General features: G+C 38.2%; 1 protein-coding gene across 1 annotated transcript in view; it reads right to left on the bottom strand.

Annotated features, from left to right (window-relative positions):
• Positions 1-17566, bottom strand: part of LOC127414914 (protein patched homolog 1-like) — an 83990-nt gene that overhangs the window by 40933 nt on the left and 25491 nt on the right. Inside the window, exons 6-12 of the mRNA XM_051653310.1 lie at positions 13345-13543; positions 13030-13151; positions 10649-10796; positions 8290-8421; positions 7265-7420; positions 6088-6186; positions 1421-1546 (exon numbers count right to left, since the gene is read on the bottom strand). Of these exons, the coding sequence (XP_051509270.1) occupies positions 1421-1546; positions 6088-6186; positions 7265-7420; positions 8290-8421; positions 10649-10796; positions 13030-13151; positions 13345-13543 (982 nt within the window). The remainder of the gene's footprint in view (positions 1-1420; positions 1547-6087; positions 6187-7264; positions 7421-8289; positions 8422-10648; positions 10797-13029; positions 13152-13344; positions 13544-17566) is intronic.

Below are 17566 nucleotides of genomic sequence, written 5' to 3'. Positions count from 1 at the left end.
TATACAATCATCGCAGAGACACAAACAGACACAAACACAAGCTCTAAATTCAAAGATATAAATAAAGAAATGGTGGAAGTCTATTTCGTATGATCAAAGGATCCTGCATGAGGGAGGTTGTCTGAAGGTTTTATGCTGAAATTTGTGCGAGTGCATTTGTCGAGTAGAACAAGGCATCAGTGTGTAAATCTCAGCATCTGTCTCAGAGCAGCTGCGCAGGTTGTGGGGATGACGGCAAGGTTATTTCACCTAAAGTTCAAGGGTTAAGCAGTCCAAGCTCTGAGGGGGGAAGAGGTTTCAGAGTTCCAACGGCCAACACCACAATCAGTTTTAATGGTGAAGCACGCAATTTCTGTTCCTCCGGTGGCACCAAAAGGAACTGCAAAAATACTAACCACTTTCAAACAGCTTTCCTTAACACTACCCTCGTCTAACAATGGTTGGAATATCAGACAGTCCCACCCCAAAATCAAACCATTGGCTGAGCCAATGTTGCCATGTTGGGCTGATCAGGATGCTCAAACAAGCAGAGAAATGTTTTATAGTACCACAGAGCAACTGTGTTTACACTTTTCAGGGAAATCAACCTATAAATGGCTTACTTATATTGTCATGCAAAGTCAAAATGCAGTAACTATGCATTTTATCACCAAAATCTTCTCTTAGACTATGATGTTACCGATGGGTTTGACTCAGCTATACACATGTATAGAGTATGGAAATTGCAGTAACTACAAAATCCATATATACCCTAGAACTTTGAAGTCATTTTCATTTTTTGGTGTTGTTACTGCATTTTGCCTTTGTAAGGCATTGCAGTTGATTCTGCATATTAATCTGGTATTGGAGGAAGAAAGTTAAATATAAAAAAAAATTACACACTTCACCTTTACATTTATAAACTCAGCAAGACAGATCGAGCTGGTTCAAACGTAGGCATTCGGCGTTCAAATGAAACAATCGTGGGCTGCTTTACCTGACTGAAGTCAGGAACAGGTTGTGGGTAGATCTCCTGCTCAGCCCCTTTCCTATGCTGCTCCCACAGGCTCACATCATAAATAAACCACAGATGTGTGGAACAACAAGCCCTGCGACCCACCCCCATTCCCAGATTGAGTTACATGCCCACAATCTGCACACTTAGGGGTAGTACCACTCATCACACGCAGCAGGGGGGGTTATGGGCCATGTCAGTTCTCAACCTGTCACACGCTCTGTTTGATGAATGAAATCAATAAAAGTCGCGTGGTGAAATCTGGAGCTAATGAAGGTAAAGGAACACACACACACACACACACAAGCAGAGAGAGCTGGTATGGACACAGGAAATTTCAGCTAAACATACGTTGGTAATATAAACAAACACACAATTGAAACAAAAATGCAATTTGAACTGCATTCCTGTTCAAGAAACACCCACCTGTAAGGAGAAGGCTCGCAGTGCTGGGATTGGAATAAGGGCAGCCATGAAAAATGCTGTCACATTACTGATGGAGGTCAAAGCTACACTTGCCCCAGTCCTCTTCAGACATTCACCAGTGCGGTCCTGAGGATGAAAGCGAGAACAAGAGAAAGAGAAAAAAAAAAGATACACTCAATTACACAGTCATCAAATCAACTGCAAGCAACTTAAATCTTAAGGGACCATTTGCTGCATATTTGTAGCATATTATTATCTTTTCCCATGAAGTCCATTTATAATGTTAGTCAACGTTTCTTACACCACAAATACTTGTCATTTATTTTTTCATGACCATTCTCCACCCTTTCTCAGACCCTTATTTAATCTAGCTATTTTTGCTACAGTACCTTTAAAACTTTTATATAAATTACTTCTGTTATGATTGGCTAAACTCTTCGTTTGTGAAATGAGTCGCAACACCCCTAACTAGCTTAATATGGCTTCGGGGCCGTTCACCGAATAGATCCTTGCCCTAAAAAAGCTAGACGCAGTGCCACGAACAGAGCAGATTGCAAGTGTCTCAAGACACATTTTTCAAATAGTTGAAGTTATTTTTAACTTGCCATGGCGTCTGAAAAATGACACGCTCCTGCATGAGACGCTGCAATAAAAAGCAAGATGCAGCCCAACAGTCAAAGATGCCCGTCTAGCGCATGTGTACATAGGAAAACAATTGAAAAACAGCCCGGACACAAAAACACACTCAGTGTGAATGGACCTTTGTGTGTTGCTATGTAAACATGACGGCCATATGTTAAAGTGCTCATGGTTTTGAAGTCAATACCATGACAATTTTGGTGTATGTGGACTGAGGAGGGAGCTTTGCATTGTGAACATGAGAAAATGTCTACAGCGCAAACTGAACTTTTTTCAAATGAGCAAGTAAAATACTGTTTTCCATGATAGGTCCACTTAAAAAAAAAAAATATTCAGAGTAAACTCATAATAACAATGTAATAAAGCTATTTTGTTTTATAAATCTATGTATCTGGCCTCAATTTCTTTCATAAATAATGTTTCACACTATGTTTGTAGACAGAAAAATAAACTGTTATACATGTTATATTGTAAACATCACACTTTGAATAGGAAAATGATAGGAAAATAGATAAGTTTAGTTTGCATTAACTACACATTACTACATCATTATATCATAACATCAGCGGCTTTCCACACGAAACACCCCGTGACAGATCAATGACGCACTATGTCTTCTGTAATACAGAAGAAAGCATTTTAGGGTCTAGTAAATGAAATGCAATAAAGAATAATTAATGAATTATAGTAAAAATGAAATTATGAATGTGCATGTCATAATAACTGTAACAGGATGATTGACAGGTTGTTGTACGGTGACAGGATGCACATAAGGCGATTGAGGGCTCTTGGTTTCAAGATGCGATTTTATGACATGATAATATGTCCCAATAATTTTTTGCTACACACTAAAAAGTAGACACTTCCGATACAAAAAGGGTACACACTTTAAGGACATTGTGTAAGTAGGCGAATTGGGACCCAGCGAGAAATTCACTCAGACAAAGATGATGAATCTTTAATTAATCACTGAAAGGCACATTATGACATCTGATGAAAGTGTAACTTGCAAAAGTGCTCTGATGTTTCAATCTAAAAGCGCTAATAATCCCACAACCTGCCATGACAACTTAATGAGCTCTACTTCTGATGAAAAGCTCTTCTCATTATTATGTGGATTTTTGGAGAGGAAAAATTCAAAAAGAGATTCATTTCCCTCCCCTTCTCCTTATCCCTCGCATAGAAATATTTTCCATCAAAGGCATGACATATCCTTTTAAACAAAGCAGCCCGCAGAAACACGATTGGCTCACTGTCTTTTTAGGATAAGCTCTCTCTTCTCATTTCAAAGCCTTTCAGAGTGCGAGATGGATAACAAAACAGTTCCAATCTCCACCTCCATACACACAGAGGTAGAGATGAGGAGAGCGAGAGTAAGAAAGAAAGAGCCAGTTTTTTTGTGTCTGTGGACGTGCAGGACCACACACGGAGAGCTTTAAGACAGGAGGGTTCTACTTGCTCTCTCTCTCTCCTCCCACAGGGAACTGTTTACTTTCCACACAAAAGGGTCGCTGCACGCTGTGCAATCTCACATAAACACAAGCAAATACATGCCTGAACTCACCCCATCTGTATGAAAGTAATGTAAATCACCTCACACACACAAGCCCTCATACACGCACACGAAAGCTAAACACAGATAGCCCTGACAGATATACTCAAGCAAACGTATACACAATTGACTAAAAAAACAAATTATATACACACACATAAGACTGCCTATCATCCAAACAAGTCTCATTGGGAAAAACAACTCAAATTCTTTATGCTTTAGAAAGTAATGGCTCTGCAGAAACAGATGAAGGGTTTAGTAGTTTCATTACAAAAAAGTACTGTGACAGTACGGTACTATGATGCTATCTGTGATGATTATACCATAGTACTTCTATAAAGTATATACTATACAGGCCCTTTCTCACCAACAGTAGTTTTCCTTTAGTAATTTTTACTGAATAGCCATTTTTCCACCATCGGGCCAGTGCAAGCCAGGGCTATCAACTGATCAGCCCGGGCCAGTAGCCTCGGACTTCGAGCCACAAGACCAAAATTGATCTGTATTCCCACCATTTGGCCAAAAGAGTGCAACTGTGCCCTCCCACTTATTCAGCCACCTGGGTTCCAGAAGTATTATTCCCATAAATTTTTCCCATAGACTTTTCATATAGAGCTGTTCAGCTTGTAGTCCAAAAAGCCGGAAGAGAATTCGCCATGGGTTCACTCTGGATTTTCCTATGGGTTTTTATAATGGGGCTTTTGAACTTTGACATCACGGCTGAACAGCTCTATTATCCTTCATGAAAGAGATCTAAGCCATGAACCAAACCAACCAGCTCTGACGTAAATCACAATACTACAAACATCATACAAAAAAGTATTTGAAAATTGGACAAATAAGACAAAGGTACAAGGCTGTGTACTTACCGTCTTTCATGAGGGCACGAACTACATTCCCATGAAGCATTGCGAATGATGTCATTGAATAAAAAACAATGGGAATATACTGTAAAAAAAATTTGATTTTAGGTTGTTGATTATAAGTATAGAAGCAATATATTTTACGCATATTACAAAATATTCCAATATGTACAAATTTTTAAGTAGTTTAAGGGTGAAGGGACACCGACTTAATTATGTAATTCACAGTGCATCATGGGAGTGTGCGGCGATCGATCCAAGGCACGTACCATGGGCTTAGTTGGCTGCGGTTCTCTGACTGGTGGATCTTTCTCTGCTGGACCATGGGTAATGTAGTTGTTTCCCATGAATTCCACAATCAAACACAATTTTTAAACAATGTTGAAACAACACAGTCAAATGGCTTCAACAGAAGCATATACCAACGATGAACAACCTCGAAGCTCAAGGTAGGTCTGTCTTTATAGGTTTAAAAGTTATCGTTGAATCAATTACTCTATGGAAAAATAAACAGGATTTTTACTTCTGGAACCAGACTGTTGCCCCGCAGCATTGCCCTAAAACCTGCCCTTAATACGCCGTCTTGGTGCCAACGTCACACAATCCGCCCATTTCACATTTCTCAACTAGGGTATCAGACTCTGGAGACTAGCTAGCCCTCAAAATAAACAGGGATTTGTACTGGCCCCTAATTTTTGCAATTTTCCCCAAACCTGTACCATTGTATGCTGGATCACAACTTGGCAAGTTCGGCGACAATATACTTAATCACGTCTTCATTTCGACAGATGCCGTCGATCTGACGTTGCACATTTTTATCAGCCCAAATATTTAGAAGAGCCCTGATTTCGTCTACTGACCAGTACTGTCGATTCTCCATTCTCTGTTGATCTGTTGAGGTAAGCTGGTAGCTAGATATGAAAAATTAAGAAACGAGTATCTTGGTGCTGAAACCTCTGACCAAACTCAGCTAAACTCCACCTTTGACATTGACCCCACCTCCAAGGTACCATTTTTTCCAATTCCCCTTGTCACTTAAACTAAAAGAACAGAAAGTTTTAAGACTTTGACAAATAGAAAAGTTGCAATGTAAAATAAAGAATAAATAGTTAAGATTCTGCACTATTTCTACAGTAGGTTACAAATGTAAGCCAATTTGTGAAACTGACCATGTTAACGCCTTTAGTAACGTGGTACCACCTTCAAATAAACATGCGAGTACCATGGTATGTTTTTGTTAGTGTTGTGTGTGAGAAACTCCTTCAGTCACACATTGTGCAGTGGCCCTCACCTGCACAGCCTCAGATCAAAGCGTGCTAGTGTTTTTGAAGTTACATCACATGTCAGGGCAGGTACACACACATTCCACTATGTAAGTGATAACATGAGGGTCTAGCTCTGATATACCCCCTACCTCCTCCTCCTCCTCCTCCTCCTCCTCGTGAAAACAGTTAGCTCCCTCATTTCATTGGACTGTCTTGTCTTGACACTACCTGTGTATGAGTAGTCACTTCTGTGATTCGCAGATCAATTTGGCTCTGTTGCGAGAGTGAGAATGCTTGTTGTTTACTTATATTCCCTGTTTTTCAGGACATGTGGGAGAGATAACACACCTCAAATGGAATCCTCTTGTTCTGGCCGGTCTCACTGAAAGCGTGAGCCAAGAGAAAGACATCGTCCACCCCCACGCCAAGAGCCAGGAACGGCAACACCTTAACGCAAGCACAGGATAACAGAACAGCATGATTCAAGTGAATGCAAACTTTTGGCAACAACTATTTCAAGATACAGTAGATAGTGTCACATGTGCAGCGCCCCTTGAAATGTATTTGGACACTTTTGGATATATAAGTCCCACTTAAAATAACTGTATTAATGATGCTGACCTTTTTCCTCAAAACTTACTTCTCATTTTGTGATATTATTATACATAAAACAACTGTTGTCAAGGTAATTTTAGTGTAAGTTTTAAGTCAATTCCCCTCAAGTTCACACAGGTGTCCTAGCAGAGTAACAAGTGTAGTTTATCACATTAACTATAGACATGTCCACTAACGTTTGAAAACCAGAATGTGTCCAAATACTTAATTTTGAACAATAGATATTGCTTTAAAATTAAAATCTAATAAACATATTTTTTGCTAAATGTTCTTAAAAAGTGTTCTTGTGCTATCTTTCTTGAAATAAATGCCACTTGGTTTGAGATTTTGTAAATTATATATTTTCGGGTGAGCTGAAAATTCTCTTATAATTAACTCACCTTCATGCCATTCCAGATGTGTTTGACTTTCTTCAGCAGAACACAAACAAAGATTTAACAGATCCATATTTAAATAAAAAAAAACGTAATAAATCCCCACTTTCAATTTCTTTCACATTTTGAAAGTGTAAGTGTAGATTTATGGTAAAAATGGGCTTAAATATTGATCTGATTCTCACCCATACTTATATCGCTTCTGAAGATATGGATTTAACAACTGGAGTCCTATGGATTACTTGTATGTGGCCTTTATGTGAATTTTGGAGCTTCAAAGGTCTAGTCATCATTCACTTGCATTGTAAAGACCAAAGGAGCTAAAATATTCTTCTAAAAATCTTTGTTTATGTTCAGCAGAAAAAAGAAAGTCATATGCATCTAGGATGGCATAGGGGTGAGCAAATGATGAGAGAATTGTATTTTAATTTTTGGGTGAACTAATCCCTTAAACTAATGCAATGAAATTCATATAATGAGTGTGGTTTAAGTGTCTAAATACGTTTGGGGCGACTGAGTATTTAGTTTTAAAGTACCTGTGTGGTAGCGGCATTAAAGGATATGCCCAAGAGAGAGCAGAGTCCCAGTCCAGCAGCGACAGAGAGAGTGACCAGCAACACTCCGGCCAGCCCTACTGCCCCCTGAGACTTCGCGCAGTCCCACCGCAGCATGGTCAGACACGCATAAGCAAGCTGCACACAGATAACAAAACTATAACATGAATCTGACATCATGTTACTGCAGTGCAGTTCTCATGAGTGAGGTCTCGGCACAGCAGGGTCAGGCATGCACTGGCAAGCTATGTACATGTAACATAACACTAAAGGCCTATTCACACCAAGCCTGAATTTTTCAGCATGAAAATCATGCACGCAAAGATTTGAAAGTGAAACAGTGTATATTTATGAACTCATTCACGTAGATTCTGAAATGTCATACTTTGATTTTTTAATTTTTTGCAACTTTTATAGAGAAGAGTAGAAAAAAGAAATGATGGGGAGAAAAGTGGGAAATGTCGCAATCCGGATTCAAACCTGCATTGCCCACGTGAGCAGCAAAGTTCGATGTGATGAAGCATGTGTCCTAAATGCTAGGCCCCGCCACAGACTTCCAAGGGTTCTTTGTGATAGTTCAGATGTCAAACAATTAATTCAGGTTTCCAAAATAGTTCAGACAATTTTTCCAAATGATTCAGTGTGAACAGTTTTGGTGTGAAATATTTTTTTGTTTTTGTGTAAGTTGCACCATGTTTTTGTAGCTGATAATAATAAAATATATATTTGAATGCACTGTAGGTAAAAAAAAGTGTCTGCTATACAAATAAACAAATAATTAAATAAAAATACATCATACTTGGTGTGAACAGACAGAAACATTATGCCAGTGTTAAAATGATTTATATTCTGCAGTTCTACAAAAACTGCTTTTTGGGTTAAGATGTGTAAAACAGAGTTTGACCACGGTGAAGGAGGATGTGCTTTAACCTGACCATAAAGGTGAGAAAGTCTAGATGAAAACAAAAGCTCTTCAGACCGGGCTGGAGATGTGGGAGTGAGTTTACCATTAGGAGGTAGCCACTGGCGATACGAATCACACTGACATCAGAGAAGGACTTTAGGATGTCTTCCAGGGTGGTGCTGGTGAATGTGAGAACTTTCTGAGAAGAATTTACTGACACACTTTGCTGGACGGCCTGAAGACAGACGATGGAGGAGGAAGCATGCGAGGAAGAAAGAAAAAGAATATTAATTTTAAAGACAATGCTGTTTCACCTTTATTCTATTTACACCCTCTTATTTTAAGTTTGTATCTTCCCCTCAGGTGAATCAAACCACTGAAATCACAGTCTTGCAATTTTGCAGCCCATCCTCCCAAAACCACACAGACTTACATTAACAAATGCACACATGTTCAGCCCTGCACACATATACACCAAAAAGGAAACCCTATGCCAAGCGGAGGTCAGGGCTGACAAAACAGAGTAGATGATGTCACACACAAGCCACCAATGGGACGGCAGCTGTGAAAGAGATTGAGCACTGAGTGGTTTAATGTGTTCCAGACGGTCCTGTCAAACACACACACACACATACACACACACACACACACACACACACACACACACTCTCTAAACACACACACACACACACACACACAAGTGCTGGGGCCACCACACCAAGAGGGGCTTATTCTGCAATGGACACCCACTCTAACAAAACAGAACCTTTTGGGTTGGTTGTAATGTCACCAAATGTAATGTCGGTACAAATGTATTGATATGATTAAAGAAATATTCCAGGTTCAATACAAGTTAAGCACAATCGATAGCATTTGTGGCAAAATACTGATTACCACAAACATTTATTTTGACTTGCCCCTCCTTTCTTTAAAAAAGCAAAAATATGGGTTACTGTGAGGCACTTACAATGGAAGTGAATGGGGCCAATCAGTTAACATTAAAATACTCACTGTTTCAAAAGTAGACATAAACATAAACAATATGTGTGTTAACATGATTTTAGTGTGATAAAAATCGCTTACTGACCTTTTCTGTGTAACTTCTTTACCATGATGATGTAATGTCAACAAACCCAAAAATGACAACTTTACAGCTCAAATAATACATTTTAACAGAAGAATTTCTTTAAGTGCTTTTATAAAATTATAAGCTTCACATTTCCTCCTTTAAATCTTCCAAAAACTGGCACCATTCACTTCCATTGTAAGTGCCTCACTGTAATCTCGATTTTTGCTTTTGTTTTTTTTTTTGTTTTTTTAAAGAAAATGTGAAACGAGTCAAAATTATTTTGACATAATGCCACAATTGCTGTTGATTGAGCTTAAGTTGTACTGAACCCAGAATATTTATTTAAAGACCACTTCTCTCAATACAAATGTAAAAATGGGAAAATAAACATGTTTGTTCATAAAGGACAACTCAAATATCCTTTGATGGTTATTTACAATACAGAACCATCATAAAACGCATACAGTGTACATACGAAGAGTTTAGCACATGTATTTCTACAGTGTCCCATTGTGACCTTTCCTGGCCTTACAGATGTGCCTCATTTTTCCAAGTTCACACTTAACCCGGCATTTAAAGTTTGGAGGAGGAAAAAAAGGAAAGTGTCTCCCTTTGAAGGACTGCACTTAAACAGCTGGGTCCTAACCTCAAGAGATACAGCACCTTTGGAATGTATGCATTACTTATGACTCGAGATGGAATGTCTTCACACGCAGCATGAGTGTGTATTTGTGTGAGTGCATGTTCAAAGAAAACACAATGTTGGACTTGCCACACACGCCCCCTAAACTGTCAATAACAAGTTTCAGTTTTAGGAAAGGTAAAAACTGATGAAAGACATATTGACTCACTTATTTAGAATTAGTTATGTATTTTAGAACTATAACGGAAATACAAGAAGAAATGGCAGTATATGCAGGTGTATCTTAAAAGATTTAATTTGTTATGGGCAGTAGATTACTACAGAAGAAACTAGTGTCAGAAATGTAATTTTTTGAAGGGATGATATTTGTCCCCTGGAACTGATGTTCTTATAATCTAATTCTTAATGTCAAATACTTCAAATAAACCAATTAGTCAATCAAATGGTCACTACGGTGTCTAAACCCATAAGTAGGCCCACAATAGATTATGAAATATATCAAGTTAAATAATAAATGTATTATTATTTAAGAATTAATAACAAATTAATTACAGAGATATTTTAAATATCTCATTTTTGTCATATTCAGTGGTATTTTTGCACTGAGCTTGGGTTAATGTTTGACTCTCATTTCCATCTGACTCTCAAAGGAAGTAGTCTACACTCTGGTCATCCTGCAAGCATCTTCACATCTTTGGATGAAGATCTTTCAACCAATGAGATGATCTGTGGTGAGAGAAGACTATTTACCTCAGAGTATCTCCTCTGCCAGGCCTCTAGAATGGCAGCTGCTTTGTCCTCGTTCCAGTTGATGTGCGAGACCTCCTCATAGCCCTTTAAGTGCTCGTACATCTGCTTTGGGGTCATGAGCTGGAACATGGTCTGAAGAGCCTGAGCACTGTAATGAGAGAATGTATAATATTAAGACCTGTAAAAATTGTAAATTTTGACTGACTTATCTGTGGGCCCTTCATTAATGAAACTGAAAGAATACAAGCACTAACATGCCAAAACACTAGGGATGTACAAAACTACCAATTTTCATAATGGACTAGTCGGTCGGTTGTTGGAACAGCTAGTCCACTAGTCGGGTTTAAGAATAATGCATAATTATTATGTTCACATGACCCCGAATAGACACGTTTCAGAGGGATATACAGATGCTAAGCTCAGCATTTCAACATGGTAATGAACTGATAACGGATTCTTAAAGAGCACCTATTATGGCTTTTAAATGTGCCTAATTTTGTTTTAAAGGTCTCATACAGTAGATTTACATGCATCCAAGGTCAAAAAACACTTTAATTTGCTCATAATTTAAATTGGAGCGTTACCTTTTTTCCCAGTGTCAAAAACGACTCGTTCAATGATCCGTTCTAAAGGATTCATTCTAAACTCCTCTTTTCAGAGAGCCTACTCTGCTCTGATTGGTCCCATTCTGTTTTGATTGGTCTACCGCTTAGTGCAGTGTTTGAGGGCAGGTCAAAGCTGTTCGCGAGCAGCCAATGAAGACCAGAGGTGGGGTTTTTTTATACCAAATTACGTAGATTAGTACAGGAAGTAAGTCTGGAATTACTAATGACTCATTTCAGGTGTTCAGAATCAGTTCTTTCTTTTGGGAGTCAATAAATCCATTTGTCGTGCACTTTGATTTTTGAAACTTGGCAGACTTTTTTACATTCACAAACAGCTATATAACAACTACATGAAAGGTAATATTTGAAAAACCATAACAGGTGCTCTTTGAAGTAAGAAAGGCTCCAATAAAGAGCAGGACAAAACCGCTTATGCGCATCCTGAACATAAAATTATGCATTTTAATGTAACCGGAGTGTTTCAGAGTGATCCTCGCTGCACATTCAAAAGCGCAGAACTGCAAGATAATATTGCGGGTACACATGACATCAAGCAGTTTAAACCTTTTTTTACTGCAACTATTTATTTAAGCAGTGTCAGACAGAATCAGCAAAAGACTTTAATCTTTGCACATCACCTCACAAATATGGGTATATTACTCACAGCAGAGGATTTCATGTCCGACAGTGTTCGTCTTGAAATGTATAGTTGATGCAGCGCTTTGCTGTATCAACTGCACATAAAAAGACTAAACCTTAAGCACAAAAGAGACAAAACTTCTTGCAGAGGGTTTTACTGTGCAGACTGTTATTCACTGTTAAGCATAGCATGTTATCATCACGCAAAAACGTTCTCCAAGAAATTACGTCTCTTAATTATTTTGAAAATTGTGTTTTCCATTAAAACCACCACCACAACATACTGATGTTAGTAGCTGATCCCACTAATCGACTAGTCTGTTGTTGGACCACCCTGGCACATCCCTACAAAATACAGTGATCCACCACTTGCAAAACACAATTCTGGTCAAATTGTTTCACAAGCGAGCTGAGACTTCCCCAACAGCAGAGTACAAACTCCCTCAAGTGGACTCTTGGACTGTAATTGTTCCAAGAACACTTCCTGAACATCAACTTTCTCGTTTCAGAAAACCATGAGTTTCCCAAAAGTCCTAGTGGACAATTCCAAACACGACCACAGGCGGAATGTTTTCCAGGACTGTTATATATTTTCATTCTTGAGCCTTATGACAACGTTCTTTCATAGTGAATACACTGAATTCTGTCTCCACTCAAGCCTAAAGAGCTTGGGGGGAAAATATTCAGATCTTGGGGTAAAAGGCGTGGGCTTCCTATAGTTTGTGAGAGTGCATACTAATATGCAGTTTACTAATGATTACATTCAGCCAAGAAAGCGAAAAAACATACCTCTCACTTTGGGTATGTAAGAGAGATTGAGAAATGAGAGAGAAAGAGAGAGAAGAAAAGAGAGTGAGAGAAAGGAGGGCCCGTCATACATTTCAATCTATTTCAAATAATGCCACAAGAAAACCATCAGCAGACCGAGATTTTTAGATACATAATGCTCAAAAAATGTGTTAATTTCTCAGAGCACAGCTGACACAGTCTATGTCTCATCTCTACCTCTATTGTTCTCTCCTTTTTGTATCTTTCCCTCACCTCCTTCTCAAAACCATCCATCTTGCTTTATTATCAAAAGACATTAAGGTTAATCTATTTCTTGGAATGCCATCAGTGTTTAAAGTGGTCTCTTACCTCAGAAGTTTGCCGCTGTCATTCTTCTTGGTCCCACCTACGATAAGTTCCTCCTGCCAGTGCATGTACTTTTTGGAAAGCCCATGGCAGCCACCAGTCAGAACACGAGCCACATCAAAAGGCTTAAGAAGATGACAGATCATAAATTAGAAGTGGTAAACTCAATAAAAAAAAATAATGAAAAAAAAACACTTAATTAGTGAATATTTACTGTAGACTGAGACTGGGAAACAGACTTCTAACAAAGAACAAAAAACTAGCGTCAAGGCTTTGTAGCAAGTGTTTTTCAGCTATTTGCCTGCATACTGGACTCACCCGTGTTGTGTTCTTGTTGGGGGCTGACAATGGGCAGTCGGGGTCTGCGGGGTTCAGACAGGGGCGGTCCATGTATCCATGACCCACCTCTGCTTTCACCAGCATCTCCTCCCAGGTGTCCACTGGATACTTTAGCATCTTCAGCTCAGCAATGAATCCCATAGGATCAAAGTTGGTCCACTGCATTGGGGGTTTGCCACTGCAGGAGAAAAGACACAAACCATTACCCTGATGTGAACTTACATAACCTTTAAAGCTAAAGTGTATAAATTAGTGGTGCAGAATTGCAAAAATAATGCATTTTACTATTTTCGAACATTCTTTACAGAACATTTCCCCGTCTACAATTAGTCGACAGATAGTCCAGTCCCAAAAGTTGAACTATTTTTAACTTGACAAAGCATTTTAATGGCGCAAAACACTGACAATAAAGCAAGACGTGGTGCAACGGCTAGATGTTCTTCTGGTGCATATGTAGGGCTGGGTATTGATACAGATTTCCCAATTCGATTTGATTCCAATTCACAAGCTCTCGATTCGATTCATTTGGGTACATTTCGGTTACAATGTTCATTTTGTTACATATGAAAGAAATGCTCTCTCAGCTAATGCTCTTAAATATAAAGGAATCTTCTAGACAACCCGTCTAGGTACAATTTGAAAATATACAGTACATTTTACCAATTATATTTTATTATTAGTTTTTCATCAAATTGGTCACACTTTAGCTTTTGAATTTTTTTTAATTCAGTCTTTTCCATCAATTAATGTCTTAAAATTCATATATTATGTTGCATGTATATTTTTGTTACATTTTTATTGTTTACTTGCATAATTTGCACTTTATAGAAGTATTTACATTAATATGTAGAACACATGCTAAATCGATATTGTTTCTTTAAGACTACCAGCGTCAGCCAGTAAGCGCATATAACAAAAGGAGATGCGTGTAATTTCTCTAGTGCATCGATATTTGATTAGAAGTAAATGTTTCTTTTTTTGTTAGTTTTAATCAACAACTGACTGTAAAAAAAGAAAGGGTATTAAAAGAGACATTTTTTTAATGACATATGGATCTGTGGATCTCATCTTTGGACACACAGAATGAGTTAAACCAGACTTTTACTCTCAACATGCAGTGAAAGGACCTCTGTGCTAATAACTTCTCCACTATACTACTCAATCGCTGGTGAATGAAATCTGAACATTTACTAGCCAGTGGCTAATCATAAACATTTTTAGTCACATAGCGCAAGATTTGGTCACACATGTGAGTGAATTACTTGCATTATAAAGGGCTGTCACAAAGTTAAAGATCAATCTAAGGATTTAAGAATCGATAGAGATTGTTCAAACATAGATTGTGATGCATCTGAAAATCTATATTTTTACCCAGGTCTATGCATATGCACATTGACCAACAATTAAAAAATAGCAGAGACAGAACAAACGAATGTGACCTGTGTGAATGGCCCGTAATGCTGTTTAATCATACATATGATTATCCTATCACTCCATCCCATTACACATGTTAAAATTAGTATAAACACTTTTATTGTTTGAGGTTAAAGAGCTTGAAATTGTTACTTTTTGTATACCAATCTCAAATCATCAGTCACAAGTCAGCATTTAGTTTAACTTAGAATATGTATTAAGCAGAATTAGGACAAGAGAAAAAGTAGGGGTTCTGTCCAAGCACAAAAGCAAAACACATCCCACTTAGAAAACTGGGATAGCAAAGATCATCTGATGTGGAGAGTCAGGTCTGTTGAGAAACAATTTTGCAAAATGCCAACTATCAAGGAGCACCACCGACTAAGCCCTGCTTAAGGTGGTGGACTGTCTTACTCATGGGCGTGCTTGAAATGGTTTGGCGAATGAAGGTTCACGATGGAATTCTGCAGGCTTAGGGATCGATGGGCACTGTACATTACAGAAGTGGCAGCACAAATGTAGTTGAGATTGGATTTCAGCCTGCCTCCATAATAACAGCTTTGAGAAAATGGAATCAATCTGCTCATCTGATCTTTATCCCCTCTAATTATACTGCAGTGCTGGGTGATCCCGCTCAGGCCTTGGCATCTTCCCACAACTAACAGCAAAACGCAGCAGTTTCGCAAACCTCCCGTGCTTTCTTTGCCATCTCGTCTCAGTCGGGTTTTCTGCACCCTCTTCTCTTGCTGTGTCTTCAACCAGTCTCCTGTCCCACCCCATATGTTTGACTCTATCCTCAGATGGCGTTCCTCTCTCCTTTTCCCCTGCACTGTTCATCATTCCTTAGAGAGTAACTATCTAAGCCCACCTCTGTCAAACAGGATTTTCGTTTCCATTCCAACGCCGTTGATGTAAAAAAACGACATATTTTCAAAAGAATAGTTAAGGGCAAAAGCACCCTGCATTTATACTACCCAGGACGTCGTTAAGGAAAATAAATATATATAAAAGAACTTCAAGTCCAAACCTCACCGACAATTTCTTTTAACCAGTCATCAACGCTCTTTGACTAGCCGAGTTTTCCTAGGTCAATAATTGCAGGTATGTGCACAAACATAAGTATCACCAAACGGACACCTTAGCAGAACAAAAAGGTCAGTGCATTTCATCATAATTTGTATGCGGACTAAAAGAGACATGCTAGCCCAGTAAATATAAATGGGCCTTTAGTGGGCGTTTCCATAAAATGTACATTACTGGATTAAAAAAAAGCTAGACGAAGCGCAATAGAATAGAAAGCAGGGGTCTAAAGACACGTTTTTAAAAGTCTAACTATTTTAAAGCGACAAGGCTTCCTACAAATGAAACACTTATGGCAGGACGCTCAAAGAACAGTGCAAGACAGAACACAACAGCCAAAGAAATACATATATAAAATCTAGAAAAACTAGTCAACCTCACTTATCGACTAGTCAGTTGTTGGATGACTAGTCGACTATCGTGGCCTATCACTACCCTGTACCACTGTTCTCTCATTTGTCCCTCTTTCTTTCATTCTTTCCTTCAGTTAGCCCCTCTCTTTCACTGTTTCTGTTCACAGAAGGCTCTGCTGGCAGGCCTACAGCAGTTCAGACCACATTGTATGTGCCTAACCAGGCTTTAGTCATTATTCCAAGTACCCCTAACAGAACACAGTAAAATCCTTATTTACCATCCATGATAGAGGGAGAGAAGGAGGGGTGAGGGCAGAAAAACTTTTGCAGACTTGGTGGTTGTCTGCGTAATGTAACAGTTGCAAGGAGCTATTAGCAGCAAAAGTGGAACAATTGTGTGGGGCCTGAAGCAGTTATCTATCACAATGAAGGCCTTTCGAGAACAGCACTGTAGACTGTGCACCAATAAATCAAATAAGCAGGGTGAAATCCCCTTTTCGCCACTCTCTAAAAAAAATGTATGCCCTGTTTGGAGCAAATACATTTTCCTTTAAATTGAAGATTGGTTGTTTGTTGGTTGTCAACATGGCTCTATTCGGAGTAGAAATATGTCCATTAGGGCTGCAACTAGTGTTGTCACGGTACCAAAATTTCAGTAGTCGGTACCGATACCAGTGAAATTACGGTACCACAGCATAAATGTGCTATTGAACACACCTGTTTACCCTATTTCAAAAGTTACATTTCAATGTAAATAATAAATGTAAAGAAATACATGTTTCCTTCAAGTGTTCCTCAATCAATAATGCATTGCTTAAATGTTTTTAAGTAGCACCCTGAAATCTGTTTTATTCTTTACCATATCATGTTTTCCTTTTAGTTATTATTATTACTCTTTTCCAGAACTCCATGTTTTAGTGTTTAAATTCATTTCAACATCAAAATGGTGTCTAATCAATTAATTCTTAAAAATTTTAACAAGTGAAAATAGAACTTTTCAACATTTTTGCCAAACTTTTATTCAACAGCAGTATTGCTTGTGATATATTGCATAGTTATTATTATTATTATTATCATTACAGTGAATATTACATTTTAGTATACAGTTGTAATATATTTCTGTCACAATTTCTTCAATTTCAGGGCTCTAGCTTATATTTTGAAACATGCTTTTTTTTTTTGACAAAATACATATATTTCAAGATTATATTCAACATTCTCTGAATTTTTTTTTTTTTAAATCTTCTGCAGTATAGCTTCTCGAGTAAATGTACCTTGTTTTAAAGGAGCTTTAGATATTTATATTGGAAAAACTTATTTTTTAGCAGCATAATATAGGCTAAGACTGCCCCCTC

Source organism: Myxocyprinus asiaticus, chromosome 24 (assembly GCF_019703515.2).
Source record: "Myxocyprinus asiaticus isolate MX2 ecotype Aquarium Trade chromosome 24, UBuf_Myxa_2, whole genome shotgun sequence".
Classification (NCBI taxonomy): Eukaryota; Metazoa; Chordata; class Actinopteri; order Cypriniformes; family Catostomidae; genus Myxocyprinus; species Myxocyprinus asiaticus.
The sequence above is the reverse complement of the archived record's forward strand: the minus strand, read 5'-3'. Positions and strand labels throughout refer to the sequence as shown.